We start from the raw sequence: 16,033 nt of genomic DNA on the forward strand, positions 1-16,033 counted from the left end.
TTCACTTGAAAAACAATTTACTTTATAAAAATTCAGTACAATTGGGATTGGATTTACGTAATGAGTAAATCACAACGAGATAATACTATATTTCGTATGAGGGGAGATATATGGTCAGTTTTGTTGATTTGAAAAATTCTAACTTGTAAGAAATGTAAAATTAGTGGGACGATGGTCGTGGGGGCTAAAGCGTAGGCTTTGGACCCACTCCTTCGGCTTGCGGGTTCGATTCCCGCCTCGCACTCTGGAAGAGTCTCGGTGGCCCATGCGGGCCACCGAGTTTTCTCTAAGTACTTAAGGCTGTTGCTCTTGGTGGTTCGGAACCCACTTTAAACTGTAGGTCCCTCTTCCACCACCAAGTAAGTGTGTGGAGGGTGTGTAAAGGAATAGAGAAGTTGTAAGAAAAATGTAAACCCTTAGGGGACACATTAGAAGCTTCCAAGAAAAGAAATGTAAAATTTTAATTGAAACTTGTTCTAAGTAAAATATAGTTAGGTTAATTAACATTTCAAAGAATTTATATAATCTATAGATAAAACCCTATTATCAAAAATTTGGAGATTACTGTATATAAGACTACAAAATAATTTCAGGTCCTAATCTTTATTATTTGTCAAGCGCAAGAACATTGAATATAATAATTATTTAATTGAAAAAAAACAAAGAGTAAAAAATGAATGTTCTTAATTCTACTAATTTCTCGATAAATTCTGGCATTCTCGGTAATGTTTGGTAATTTACTTTGTTACCTTCTCCAAATTTATGTTACCGAGAATTTTCTAACTCCTACATAGACACGGCATGAGATTAATTCCACCACATACCGGTAGTTAGCGCGGCCGAAAAGTTTGTGTTATGCATTTAATTATATACACCTTTTAGTTCCTCCTCATACTTGCATAGGCGCGGCAGGCAACTATATATTTCGTTCACAAACACAAACTTGCCGGCCGCGCTAACTACCAGTATGTGGTGGAATTAATCTCAAGCCGTATCTATGAAGCACTAGAGTTCCAAAGGCGGTAACTTACGTTAGGAACGCCGGTAACTTACCGGTAAGTTTTCGAGAATTTTTTTCAAGAATTTACGAGAATTTATGTTTTTTACCGAAATAAATGTGAAGTTTTAAGCTCAAAGGTTTTGATTGCAACCTGTAATAATTTTTAGTAACTTAGGGAATACTTTTCTAATTATTAACAACCATGATAAAAAAATATTTTTAGAATTTTTCCCCTAGATTTTGCCCTAAGGGATCGTCCATATATTACGTAACACTTTTTTCTTTTGTTTATATCGTTGTGTCTTTCTCAACTTCACATCAATTTCATGCTCGTCTTTATTCAAACAAAAGAAAAACGCGTTACGTAATTTATGGACGATCCCTAAGGTCAAGCTTGACACAACAAAGTAGAAAAATTTCAACTAGGAACACAGAATTATATTTTTTTAAATGATTATTTACCTTATTTTACTAAATTTTGGTAATAATAATTTAGGAATATAGAATTTGGCGTAGATTAGTTATTAATAATTTGACAGGAATCGTAGGCGTTAGTTAGGAATGAGTCCCCAGAGGCAAAACGTAAGAGAGGCGAGGACTGAGTGTTGCGACCCCAGTACTCTGAATGAAACGGCCAGCTCGATGATATACGCCCAGTCGAGCATAACGAAAAAAAAGTTACGCCTTTGTAAATATTTTTGAGTATTCCCATCAAATTTAGTTGTTCGTTAAAAATCACGGTGTTGTGACCCTCATTACCACAATTTTGGGGGCTTGTCCGGGATGAGGGACCAATAAACTATCGTGATAAAGATGTGCTTTCTGTGGAAATAACAAATAGGATATATGATTGTGAAGTGACGCCAAGACGAAGCGACGAAGCACGAAAAAAGCCTTAGACAGCCAATGAACTTGAACGAGAATCTCCAGCCAGCACAGGAAGTTAAATAGTAATGAAACACGAAGTCACGACAAAAAAATTAAGAGGCTTAGACGAATGAATTACGACGTGCAGAGTACGAAGAATTAATACGACGTTAGGTGGCATGGTGTATACTCATAGCTCAACATTAGAGTCCAAGTGTGCCAAAGAGACAACGAAGATTCAGAATCTAGAAGCAATGACGGCAGACGAAAGAACTAGAGGAACGGAGAAGCCACTGAGTGCGACAAGAAAACAAGACGCTAAAGAAAAAGAAGCGAGCGCCTCTAGTACTTTGGTCAACGACAAAGCTTCAAGAGGAAGCATTGCCGACGATAGTGGGCGTTACTTTGGACCCTCTCCTACGAAAAACCTACCTGCCGAAAAGTATACCTCTTTTGTGAAGTTGGCAGGACAGTACGAGTTTCAGAAAGTACCATTCGTTTTTTGTAATTCGTCTGCTATTTTTCAGAGGTATATCACGTATATTTTTAACCCTTCATTGGTCGCAATATTTGGGCCCCTTCTGCCTGTCTCATTGAGTCTGACAGATACACAATTTCAATTTGCCATAACCTCTATTCACCTTGAAATTGGGGAACCCTCCCTTCGCCTTGGCGTTCTTAGGGATCTAGACAGTGATTTAATAGAAAAAAGTTGGAGAAAATTTGTGCTATTAGTAGAAACTAGAGAAATACAAAACATACTTCTTTTGAACCGCTAACATAGTGTTTTAAAAATTAAGGCAGAAACCTCAAACAAAATTTGAAAAAAATGTAAACCAGTAAGAACCTTAAGTTATAATACATGTATAAGAGTTTAGTCTTCCTTAGTAGGCTGCTTGCTGGATCACATTGAGCTTCACAGATCCTAGGTGCCGTAAAAATTTACTGTAACGTCTGAGGGAAAACTGAGTTGGGAGATTTAATGGGCCTTCCCGAGACAAGAAGCCATAGGGAAGAGTGTCGCGTAGCGCCATCATATTTGTGGGTAGTAATAAAAATGGTTATATGCGTAAATTTATAAAAGGATTTACGTGGATGCCGAAAGCACTTCGAGATTGTTCTAGGGACGACATTGAATTTTATTTTGGAAAACAACAACGTAATTCATTTAAATTTTTAAAGCTGGCATTATATGAAGAGCCTGTACTGCGCATTTTCGATCCGCGCTTAGAAATTGAGGTGTACACCGATGCTTTGATGGATGGCTATAGTGCAGTTTTAATGCGAAAATGTGCGAAAGACGGGATGATGCATCCGTGTTTTTATTTCAGCAGAGCGACGACTGACGTAGAACGAAAGTGTCGTGGCTACGATTTAGAAGTTATTGCCGTAGTTTATGCCGCAAAAAAGTTTAGGTCATATTTGTTCGGACGATCATTTAAAATCGTTACGAATTGCATTGCTTTTAAGCAGACAATTAACAAAAAAGAAGTAAACAACCGCGCTAGGAGATAGGCAGTTCAATTACAAGCGTAGCAGTACACCGAGAGCTTAGAGCAGAAACGTGGATGCGCCACATTGATTCTTTGAGTCGTTATCCTGTTTTGTTATAAATTCACGATATTATGGTAGAACGTCTTAGACGAGCCCAGGAAACAGATGAAAAGGTCACTGTTCTAAAGAAATTACTTGAAAAAGAAACTCATGAAATTTACGTATCAGAGGGAGAGTTGGTTTATTGCGAGAGAGACGTTAAGAAGTTGTTCGTGGTACCCAAAGGCATGCAGCGTGAGATTATCTCACAATCCAATGAATTAGGCTATTTCGGACAGAAAAAGACGCAGAAATTGATTAATCGAGATTATGAGATTGACGGACCTATACTAAAGATCGAGAGTCTCATAAAAATTGTGTCCCGTGCATACTAGGTAGAAAGAGACAAGGAAAAGCAGAGGGCTTCTTACATCCTATACCGAAAGGAGTTGTACCGCTATTTACGTTGCACCTGAATCATGTTGGCCCACTATCCCCTACCAACAAGTCATATAAACACCTGCTCAAAATGATTGACGAGTTTACGAAGTTTGTGTTAATATTCTCGACAAAATCTACTGGAACTCAGGAAGTTCTAGATAAATGCAGGATTTATCAGCAGAATTTTGGGAACCCACGCATGGTCATCACTGATAGAAGAACTGCAATTACCGCACATGACTTCAAAGACTACTGCGAAGCTGAGAAGATCGAATGTTACCACACGACCACGGGTATTCCAAGGGATAATTTTCAGGTTGAAATGATAAACCGAACTCTTGAGGAGGTCTTCACGCCCGAGAAGAGCTTCAAGAACAAGCTGAAGAATAGATAGTCAGGGTCCAAGTGGAGAATCAGCGATGTTACAACCAAAAGAGGAAAAAGGCTAAGGAGTACAAGGTCGGCCATTTAGTCGCTATTGGTAGAACTTAGTTAGGCCCTGGATTATAGGTGAAAATTGAGAGTTTCCGTCCGTACCGCGTAACGGGAGTCAAAGGGAAGGAGCGATACAACGTACGAAAGGTCGACCGCGAAGGACCTATAGAAACGTCAAGTTCGGCAGATCTCATAAAGCCCTGGACAGGGTTCGATGATGACATATCGTCAAAAGACGATGACAGTCAGGAAGGCCGAGTGACGGATGCGACCCCCAGTTCTCTGAACGGAAGGGCTAGTTCGATGACGTACGCCTGATCGAGTACAATGAAAGCAAATGTTACGCCAAAATGTAAATATTTTTGAGTTTCTCCATTAAATTTAGTTTATGGTTTAAAATCACGGTGTTGTTATTAACCCATATTCTTAAAATAATATATATTTTGGAAATTTAATTATTTTGAGAGTTATTACAATTGTTAGAAAACACCGAAATTTGAAGTTTTTTTTAGTTTTTTTCATAAAGTTGACATTTTGCCGCCAATTTGGATTTATTAAACACATAATTTTATTGAATCTCGTGTTATAATGTGGAAAGATTTTTAGAGTCTATTTTTTCATGTTTTTAAAGCAACAGGTCAAAAAGTATATCATTTAAGGATATTGATCAGACTGAGTAAGATAATGACTTAGCAAAAAAGAATAGTTATAAATCAAAACAATGATATTTAATATCCACTGTGTGTTTGCTACATACATATTTAGATTCTTATAAGCATTTTAGCAGCTTATTTTGGTTAACTTCAAAATCTAGATAGTTAGCATATTTAGGAACGGCTTTCAGACTGTGTGAGTTACAGTATTAATCCTACAAGATTGATCAACGACCTGTTATAGATTATAACCGATAAGACACATGATCTAATACGAAAAACTATAATTATTAAGGATTGTAAAATTTTACTTGAAACTTGTTCGAAATAAGGTTTATTAATTTTTGAAAGAATTTATGTGATCGATAAATTAAATTATATTCTGAAAAATATGAAGTATATTGTATATAAAACTAAAAAATAATTTTAATTTTTAATGCTTATTACTACTTAGGTTTAAGTGCATTGAGTATTAATTTTATTTAGCTTAAAAAACAAAAAATAATAGTAAAAAATTAAAGTTCTCGTAAATTCTCGATAATTTCTCGCATTCTCGGTAACATACTGTAACGGTGTCTGCTACCTTCTCCAAAGATTTGTTACTGAGAATTTTCTAATTCTAGCTAGGACCTAATATCTCGCGAGGGAACCCCACTACTCCACGCATCCGTAAGGTGGTCTCACAATACATGCCTGGTGCATTTTAATCTATTATGTACATCTTTTTGGCAACCTTATTTCTGAATCAATCTATTGATATTATTACATTTTTCAAAAGGATCATTCACAAGATACGTGATACATTTTTCAGGAACTTCTGACTCCCTCCCCCCTGTGTGAAACTTTTTCCATTGGTCTTGATATGGAGAATGGTACTTCGGCATTTAAAAGAACTCTTAAACGTATTATAAGCAACCCTGCAGATTGGAACGAATCTTGTTTAGCGTTTCTATTTAAAAATTCATTCAGGATCGAATTAAAATCTTCTGTCTTATGAATAATTTTCTGCAACAGAAATCACAGCATGAAGAAATTCACAAATAAAAATTAGATTTTCAAAAGTGCGTTCTTCTCAGCTTATTTGAGACAATCACATAACAAGAGAAAAAAGAGGTAGAAAAGAACCATTTTTGATTTAAATATATTAGCGTCCGTATAGAAAGGGCTCGTATGGTCGGTATGGAGTTACGTATAGGGGCATATGGCCGGGTAAATTTTCGGCATTTCAGGTCCAAAATAAACCCTCTATGTTGAGCAATGAGTCACCGGGGTATTTTTTGAAGTTGAAACTTCGGGAAACTGTTTTTCGAGAAAAACGCATCTAAATTTGGCAAGTACCATAAGCACACATGTTATATTTTTTCTTCAAACATGAAATACACCTACTTCTAGTTACTATCTGGATGTGAGTATAGTCCCAATTAATTAACTAATATATTATATTGATAATATCATATATATTGATATGATATTATATTTTTTATATTTATATTACATAATATTTTTAAATATATTTAATATTAATATTTTACAGCAAAAGAATGTTATTTTTAAATCATCGATATTTTTTTTTTTGGTGCGTCGATGTTCCCTGACGGACCGAAGGAACCGAATGGAGTCTCTACAAAGTACCCCTAAAGACCCAATTGGGCCCCCATTCGGTTACTTTTTAAAAAACTAAAATGAAACACGGCAAGATCAACTTTTAAACTGTTGAATTTCGGATTCTACGTTAAATTTTCTATTAGAAACTCACGGACTAATCGCAAAACTTTTTTTTGCAGCGTTAAACATTTTTCAAAATGTCATTAACTTCTGCTGAAGGTGACTTCAAGTTCTTAAAGTTGCCTTCGGCCCATGTAAATAACAGGTATTTTATTTTTTTTAAGTTTTTAACACTGAAAGAAAAAGTATTGCGGTTACTCCGTGAGTTTCTAATGTAAATTTTTATGTTGAATACGAATTTCAACAATTTAAAAGTGGATTTTGCTGTTTTTTTTTTTAGTTTTTTTTGAAAAGGAACCGAATAGGGACCCAATAGGATCTTTACAGGTACTTTTTAGAGGCTCGATTCGGTTTCTTCGGTCCGTCAGGGTTTCTTCAAGTTTACCTGATATATACGAGGTGTGTTCAAAAAATAAGGTGACTTTATGGTTTTCTCAAAAAATATTCATTTATTCCTCAATATTTATGTTGCCCCCTTCAAAGTAAGCCCCCTCAGATATAATACACTTGTGCCAACGCTTTTTCCAATCATTAAAGCACTTCTGATAATCATTTTGGGGTATAGCCTTGAGTTCTTTCAGCGATGCAGTTTTTATCTCCTCAATCGTTGAAAATCGATGTCCTTTCATGGGTCTCTTCAGTTTTGGGGAAAAAAAAAGTCACTGGGGGCCAAATCCGGTGGATATGGAGGCTGAGGCATGACTGTGGTGCTGTTTTTGGTCAGAAAATCTTTTACAAGCTTGGAACAGCTTTTACCACTTATACACATTTTTCTTACTCAGAGTAGACTCACCGTATGCAACTGTCAACATTTCAAGAGTTTAAGAGCACTGGATTCCATTTTTCACACAAAATTTAATGCAGACTCTTTGCTCCATTTTTTTCGAAAGAAGAAAATCGCCGATCACACCAAACCCTTCCAAGCTTTCACGCCTCTGCCAGTAAAACAAGACGAGCTATATAGTCAAAACTATGAACATATGATCGTGACGAGTGTACCAACACAAAAAAACAAAAAATTTAAAACTTGAATGTACGTAGCCCGCGAAAATTGAAAAGTCACCTTACTTTTCGAACACACCTCGTAGGTAATATCGATGATTTCGTTTGATGCCACATCGATGTAAAGCACCGATTTTTTTATTCGATGTTGCAGCACTTGATCATTACCTTCGTGTCTCTAAAATATACTTAGTTAAGGGATGGAGGATCAAGAGAAATGAAAAACGGAATAATCGATGATTCAAGATTGAGAATTTACTAAAACCAAAAATGGGTTTTTAAATTATTTTAGGTTACGTTTCACAGGTCCGATTGACTTCGAAAGGAATTGATATTTTTTTATTTTTGTGGCCTAATGAGGATTAAAAGATGAAGGACAGAAAAGGTATTTTTAATGATTCAAAATTTTTAATACCTTTTAATGAAAGCCTTCTTACCGGGTTACCCAAGCTTACTCAGGCGTGACCAAACAGAAGCGTTGCAGTAAAGCGCTGTACTCTAACGCCATGGGACTGATCAGATTATTTCGTGCGATAATACATTGATATAAATAAATAAAAAGAAAAATATACTATGGTTTAAAATAATTATTTACTATAAGATTATTTGTTAATGTTTAATTGAACTTTACGTTTTTCCGAATTAGTGGCGCTGTTGTAGCTAACTAACAGGTTTAACTATTCGACATCAAAAAAAAAAAAGAGTAAGTGTTGGAGAGAGAGAGAGAGAGAGAGAGAATGGTAATTTGTTTTGAGACACTGCTATCACCGAAGGGTCCCGCTAACGTTTCAATTACGCAAGTAGGAAACACAAATGCTTTAACATGTAACACCAACTTTTTCCCATATTTCTGTCAAATATGTGGATTACCCTTGTCGCCGCATTATAAAAACCATTTTCAAAATATGTTTCACACTCAGTTAAATCCACCGAAAACGGTCCATACGTCACTAAGTGTTTACATTTGAAGTGGACCTTTTGTCTGGGGACCTACAGCCAAGGTCAGCCCCAAAATCGACACTCCAAGGTCCACCGCATTAGGAGGTGCAACTGTAGGGAACCATAACTGTGATGTAGAACACGATACTTAAATACGGTAGCAAATACATATCTCACAAGTTGTGCAAATTGATAAATTTATGTCTCGAGATGTGAGATGTTCTAGATGACTGAAAAAAGCAATTACCATACCAATATACAAAGGAAAGGGAGACAAAAGCAACTGCAATAATTACAGAGGTTATAGCTTATTAGGTGGCATACGTAAATATATTCATAATGCTTATTCGTAGGGTAATGAAAATAATTAAAGAAAAGATATCGGAAGTCCACAGTGGATTTATTCTAGGAAGATCATTCACAGGTCAAATATTTCGCTTAAGACAGATCACAGAAAACTGTTTGCGTATAAAGAAAAAAGTCAGGTCTTTAAACGTAAGTGTAGGAATCCTCGCTGATGAAAATTCATAAAGATTCAGAGAGATAGCTGAAATAGGACAAAAAGCGGCATTAAAGAGAGAAATAGAGACGGACTACGACGGAAGGTTAACATTTGACAAAGGAGATACGATTGAGGATGGACGAAACCTACCTGACGAAAAGCCGGAGGAACGCGAGGGAGAAAACCAGATAACACCAACGCAAACGCTCACGAACGACCAAGAGGGGGTCGAACGAGGTGCACACAGAAGTCAAAGTAAAAATATACCTGAACCTACGACCCCATTTCAAAGCGCACTAACAATTTACCTGGACCATGCGCAGAAACTTTTAGATAGAGGAATCATAAGATGTTCCCAATTTTCGTTTAACTCTCCACTTTGGGTGATCCTCAAAAAGGAAACAAACTAAAAATGGTCATCGATTACAGACACATTAATAAGGATATCAACCAAGAATATGTATCCCTTACCTATTGTCGATAATATTCTCGACCAATTAGAACAAGCGATGTTTTTCTTCGCTTTTGATATGAGTGCAAATTTTCACCAAATTCCAATGAACCAGGTATCCAGAAACATACGTATTTTTCGGATTTTTTTTGTGATGAAGAATATAACGAATCTTTTCGAAACTTTTATGGTTTATTAAGGCACTTTCAAACTAATAAATAATTTTTTTTCAGATATAAATATGCATTACATTTTTTATTATAAGGGCAGATATCGAACATGTTCAGCCGGGAGATGCAAAACTGCCCGCACTCTAACTTCTCACAGATTTGTCTGAAACAAAAAAACACAACAGTTTCTTTAATTTTATACTTATAGCTTCTATGTGAACCGAAAAAGTTAAAAATTAATCATTTTTGATAAAATGGCAAGGAGAACTCAATCGGTCAAATACATTTTGAGTTATCTTGCGGGCAGTTTTGGAAAATATGAAACCGACAAAAACGCGTTTAAAGATTTACATGTTAAAAAAAAGGCAGCATCCGCAGGGTAACAGCAGGCCCGCAGGCGCCTTTTAAGGGTTAAAAAATGCAGCTGCGACTCTGAAACTTTCAAAGCATGTTTTTCGGACGTCTAGCTTCCATTTAAGCAAAAAAAATCGATTTTTTGAAGCCATTACATGGGTTGCCCCCCTTAGAGAATATACTCAAAACTTTATTACAATAAATAAATATGTTTATTATTTTTTTTTTTGGTATTCACATAGATAAAATTAAATTTTTTTATTATTTTAATTAACAATTACTTTACTTTAAAAATTTATGATTACAAACATAAGTTTTTTACGTATAGACCTTCAGGAAAGAGATACAGCGGCTCGCCTTTCTTAGAGTAGCTGCTAGGAACTACATTCACGGCATTAAAACATTATGGTTTTACAGCAGCTGGTCCAATTAAAGTAAGATTTTTAAAAAAACTTCTCTGAAACCTGATAAAAATTTCATCCGCTGAAAGTTTATTCTAGCTTAAAGTTACGTCGATAGAATTTGCGATTGGAAAAATTAAAATGATATTTATAAAACTGTTGAGAAAAAATTATTATCTTTTTTTTAATACAAATAAATAATAATGTTGATTTTACTAATAGTTTCATAAGAATGTTAAGAGATTTAAAATCCCTAACACAGTGCAGGAAATTTAGGCTATCTTGGGTTTTACAGGATACTATCGAAAATTAATTAAAAACTTCTCTAGTATAGCAAGACCTCTGATTCAGCTCACTTAAAAAGACACCATATTCCTACTAGGGAAAAAGTTTACAATTCAGGCGGATCACAAGGCCTTGATTTGGCTCCATAACGTAAAAGACTCAAGCTCACGCATACTGAGGTGGAGGCTCAGATTAGAATAATACAACTATGAAGCTTAGTACTGTGACGCGGTAGATTTTTAATCATCGCGTCACTAAGCATAAACCACTGGCTCCGACGATTTTATCTTCTAGCTTCCAGCGTAAATTAATTTTGAGGGGAGAGCTAAACCTAAATCTCAGAGCACTCAAGAAATTTTACCATACAACATATAAAGATTAATTCCTTCGGTTTTGCGGTTTTCTAAGGTAATTCAGGCTTTGTAAACCTTGGTTCATCAGTAACCAGCGGACAGGGTGGCCGACGACGAGGTAGGCAGGAAGGAAGAGAGGGAGACTGAAAGTAGAGTGCTCTACGATCTGAATGCGCCCAGTATTCTTGCCTCAAGAACTACAGCCTAGCCAGGGGAGAAATCGCCAAATCATAAATTACGTTGTACTGATAACCTTCACCGGTGTGAAGGTTATTCAATAGTTACTCACGTAATTTGTTACTTTTAGTTTAGGTTTACGAAACACACCACCGCACCCCTTGCATTTTGAATTGGGCTCGCGTACTTTATAGGTTGCATCGTGTAGCTAAGAATAATACTGCGTTCAAATTGGTTCTCTGTTATATTATAGCAGAAAGATTCTCCCACATGCTCGCTCGCGTATTATCGATAGGCACTCTATCTTCTAAATTTAATACAGGCGAACGTGCCTTTTGGAGACTTATTGTCATTTATCTAATGTAAATATATTTGTGTCTTTAAGTTCTACGCTGGTTAGGGATTTTCAAAGTATTCTTTCTTGTGTTCTGGCAAGCTCGTTCGGGTTCGAGCTCATGATTACCAACTTTTAGACTATTTGAGATGCGAGTTCTCCTCGACCGAGTTCCGCCATGTTTCTTTGCCACATAAGATTTGTATTTACTCTTTTTACGTGGTGCCCTCTTTCGTTCTCTATTCTTTGACAAACTAGAGTTTTGAAGCCTTGCCTATAAAAATAATTGAAATTTGTTGTTCAATTCCCCTATTTTGCTGCGTTACCCCTAACTTAAATGATAATTTTACCGCTTTATCAAAAATCTTATTGTTGAAATGTATCTCTTTACGCCATCCATTAAATAAATAGTTATGCAAACTGGTTAAACATTAAATTGGTCTCAAATGACTCGTTCTTGCATGTGAACCCTTTCCCTGACTTGTTCGCTCAGAAGTTTGAGCTAAACGGGAAATATTTGCGAATTATGTTTTCATTCAAAATTGCCTGTTATTTTTCTTCTATAGTTCTAATTCTCCTTCTATAGCCATTCAAATTATTAATAATCAAGAATTCCGAAGGTCATTGCTTAGTTAGTTTCGACAGCCGATAGTGACTTGCCCATATAAAGTACAAACCCCGCAATTCTCGATTTTTGTCAATTGCATGGCCGTTTGTGAGATTTCCGGTCATAGTACATTAAAGGTAAACAGAATAAAGCTGCGGATTGCTTATCTAGACTATTCCTCCAAGTACAAAAGAAACCTAAGCCCTTTTACTTAAAAATTATTCAGAGTGGAAAGTCAACTCGGTGACAAATGAAAGGGTCAAAATTAAACCAAATGCATCCGGAAAACTTTAGAAAATAAGTGAATGTGGTAATACGCCAAATTGCAATGAGGTAGAATGGCTAAGACAGCTAGATTTCAAGAACAAGAAGTTAACTGTAATACGACTACACTTTGCAGACTCTATGTTTACACCTCACCAGAGAGGTGTAGACTTTAATTTGGCATTGCCAAGAGCACAGGAGGTTCTTGTTTTGACTTTATGCTCGAAAGAACTGAGTAGCCAGCTAATGGGCTGGATATTCTCCGATGAGGAGTCTCTTTCGGACCACAAATGTTGCTTGGTTTAGCGAACCCTAGGAAAACCGGCGGTTTCAAAGACCTGAAACCCTAGAAATACAGTTTGGAACTGATATAAAGAGGACTTCAAAGGGAGGCTTGTGGAACTCTCCACAAACTATAGCACTATTGATGACTTAGAGCACGCCACGGATTTTCTACCAAAGGCTCTGACTACATTGTATAATGAAAATGACCCTACAAGCACAATTAAGTCTGGAAAAGGGGCATAATGGTGGAACATCGACCTGGAGAAACTCCTTGCAATAAAAATATAAGATTTAAATCATCAGTGGTGGATGGCATCTATCCAGCGTTTTTAAAAAAAGGCATGGATATCGTCATCCCTCTACACTTACGCAAAAGATTTTTAACCCATCAGATTTACGACTTTCATCCTGAAGACGTTGGAGAAGCTGGTCGAGAGATATATTAGGCACGAATTGCTTTTAACCTCCGCGCTGCACAGAGGGAAGCATGCTTTTTAAAATGGCTGCTAGATAGCAACGGCACTCCATGCTGTTTTGGCAAAATTAGAGCAGCAGCTATAAAAAAGGGCTATTCTGTGGCCATGTGCTTGGATATAGATGGTGCCTTCAGCAGTACTACTCTAGATGTCATTGATCGAAAGACTTTGAGGTGTAGCGCGCCAATCCAGCTAGTAAGCTGGACAGGGAGCATGCTACTTCAAAGAAGACTTAAACCAGATACATTACATTTTCTTATAATCACAAATATTTAATTCAATGATTTGTATAATTTATTATAATTTATTGAAAAAATTTCTATTTATATAAAGTTGAACTTCACTAACATACATGTAAATTCTACTACAATTTAAAAATTATAATGATTAAAATATTTAAATTAATTTGATATTTCATCATGGTGGACATTGTTGATTCTTAAAAATCCAATTCATTTACATCCCTATCTTATCTGTATTTTCCTATTTAAATTTAATTGCAGCCACTTCCCATTGGGCACCAGGACATCCTAAAGACGTCCTTAGGACGTCTTTAAATGTTCTGGGACATTCTAGGACATTGGCGTCTAAGTCCCAGAGTCGTTATAAAGACAACTTTAGGGCGTCCTAAAGACATTCTATGCCTGGCCTAAAGTTGTCCCAAAGATGTCTACAGGGCTGATCCTAAAGACGCCCTAAAAAGACCTACGAGAGACATGATTATTTTTTCACACTAAAAAGTGAAAGACCTCCCGGTGGGCACCAGGACATCAAAAAGACGTTCTAAAACCATCTTTATATTTACTACGACAGTGTGAGTATAATGTGAGCCATTAAGAGTATGAAATTCAATATTGATTATCGTTTTTTTTTCGGGGTTCGAAAATGCTATAACTTTAATAAATTTGCTTTCACCGAAAAAGTCGTTGAGATAAATTGTTCGTGTTTCTGAGTACTACGGAAAACCAAACATAGAATTTTTTAAGTTCTTATGCTAAAGAAGTTGTTATGTTAACATTGTAAGGCTCCCCGAAAGAATAATTTATTTACTCCTGACTTTTTTTCCTATCATGCTTTGTATGCCTAAAAATGTTAATTTCCAAATTTGGAAAAAACTTGGTTTCAAAAATTTCGAAAATCTGCTTAGTTATCAAAAGAACAAAGTCGTAGGAAATTTTCTTCTTGCTACGAAAATGTGCTTAGTTACATAAAACAAATAAAATAATCCTGTTACCCCCATTTAAAGTTCGTTTAGGCACAGCGTGATCCTTTATAACATTCTGAGGACCTCCATAGGTTTTCCTAAGGACATTTTGAGGACGTCCGTAGGTTGTCCTCAGGACGTCCTTGATAACATCCTAAGTACGTTCGTAAGACAACCTATGGACGTCCTCAGAATGTTATGAACGATCACGGTGTACCTAAACGAACTTTAAATGGGGGTGTCAAGATTATTGTATTGGTTTTGTGTAAAATCGGACATAGTCGGTTTTCATCAAATCTCCACGTTTTGAGACTCCCTGAGCCAGAAAAAAAAACTATTTTCATAAGGTGTCTGTACAATATATATGAATATCCGTACAGAAAATTATTGAATTTCGAAAAAAGTGGTCTCAAAAATTTTCAAAATACGCTCACTTTTTGAATTTATATCCAAAATGGCTGTCTAACAAACTTGACTTTCATTTTGAGATAGTAAACGAATTTCCCAAAGGAAATCCAATCAGTTAATTCTTTCGAAAGTTATCGTGCTAACGAAAAAAAAACCATCCGCGGACGGACAGACATATTTGTAAAAACCTGTTTTTCGGATTCAGGGGGTCTAAAACGTGGACATTTGTCAAAAACAGTAATGGACAGAACGCAATGATGGCGACTGTACGGCCTGGCAGCAACGAGCAACACTGACGAAAAATCGTTGTGCGACTAAGATGAGATGCGCAAACTGAAATCCGCCGGCGTGCGCGCGCACCCTACCGATAGAAATCCCAGAGTATTCTCAGTCAAAAAAGCCTGGCCGGTTCGACACTATTTTAAGGTTCGATTTGAATCATTTATTCTTTCAGATAGTCTAAAAGATTTGGGTCCTTTTCAAGGTCCTTTAAGTGGTCCTTTTAAGAGTGATGCGACGATAATATAATGTTTCTTTTGTATTCGTCGAGTACCGGGCGGGCAGAGTTATTTACAGTAGTTGGCCGTCGCTCTCCGTTTGACACTTATGATCGAATTCTTATTTAAATTTAAGCCTCTCTGCTTGTTATTTATGATCGTATTTTTATTTCAGTTTCTGAAAGGACGTTTTAAAGCCTTAAAAACATTTAAACGAGCTACCTGGACCTTTAAATATATCTACCTGAGTGCCTGCGGAGAATTTCTCAGAGCTTCTCAGAACCTCGTATACTCTGAGATTTAAATCGGCAGGACAGTCCTCAAAAGTACTTCGTTAATGAAATTTGATTTTTTTAATTTAGCAGAATTTCCTAATTTAAATCGTAATGTATCCTGTATATTATAGTTTTTTAGGTAATCCTAGTAAGGGACTCATGATTGTCCTAAAAAAGACCACTTTACCGATTTTAGGGTTGTGGTATTTTATATTTCACACGTGACCTAGTGGAACTCCTATGCGCATTGAACTTAACCTTTGAACGGAAATCACATAGGATGTCTTTATGGTTTCTTAATGATGCCTTTATGATATCTCTGTGTAATTTACAAATTTATAATAAAACAGTTTTTCAACTTTTAAAAGAGTTTGGGATTACTCTAGGGGATGTTT

General features: G+C 36.2%; 1 protein-coding gene across 1 annotated transcript; it reads left to right on the forward strand.

Annotated features, from left to right (window-relative positions):
• The first annotated feature begins 2,046 nt into the window (after window positions 1-2,046).
• On the forward strand, window positions 2,047-3,382 carry LOC117176649. The gene is made up of 2 exons (XM_033366902.1): window positions 2,047-2,355; window positions 3,050-3,382. The coding sequence occupies exons 1-2, from the start codon at window positions 2,047-2,049 to the stop codon at window positions 3,380-3,382; spliced, it is 642 nt and encodes a 213-aa protein (XP_033222793.1).
• Window positions 3,383-16,033: the final 12,651 nt, after the last annotated feature.

The sequence above is a fragment of the Belonocnema kinseyi genome, chromosome 7 (genome assembly GCF_010883055.1).
Source record: "Belonocnema kinseyi isolate 2016_QV_RU_SX_M_011 chromosome 7, B_treatae_v1, whole genome shotgun sequence".
NCBI classification, from domain to species: domain Eukaryota; kingdom Metazoa; phylum Arthropoda; class Insecta; order Hymenoptera; family Cynipidae; genus Belonocnema; species Belonocnema kinseyi.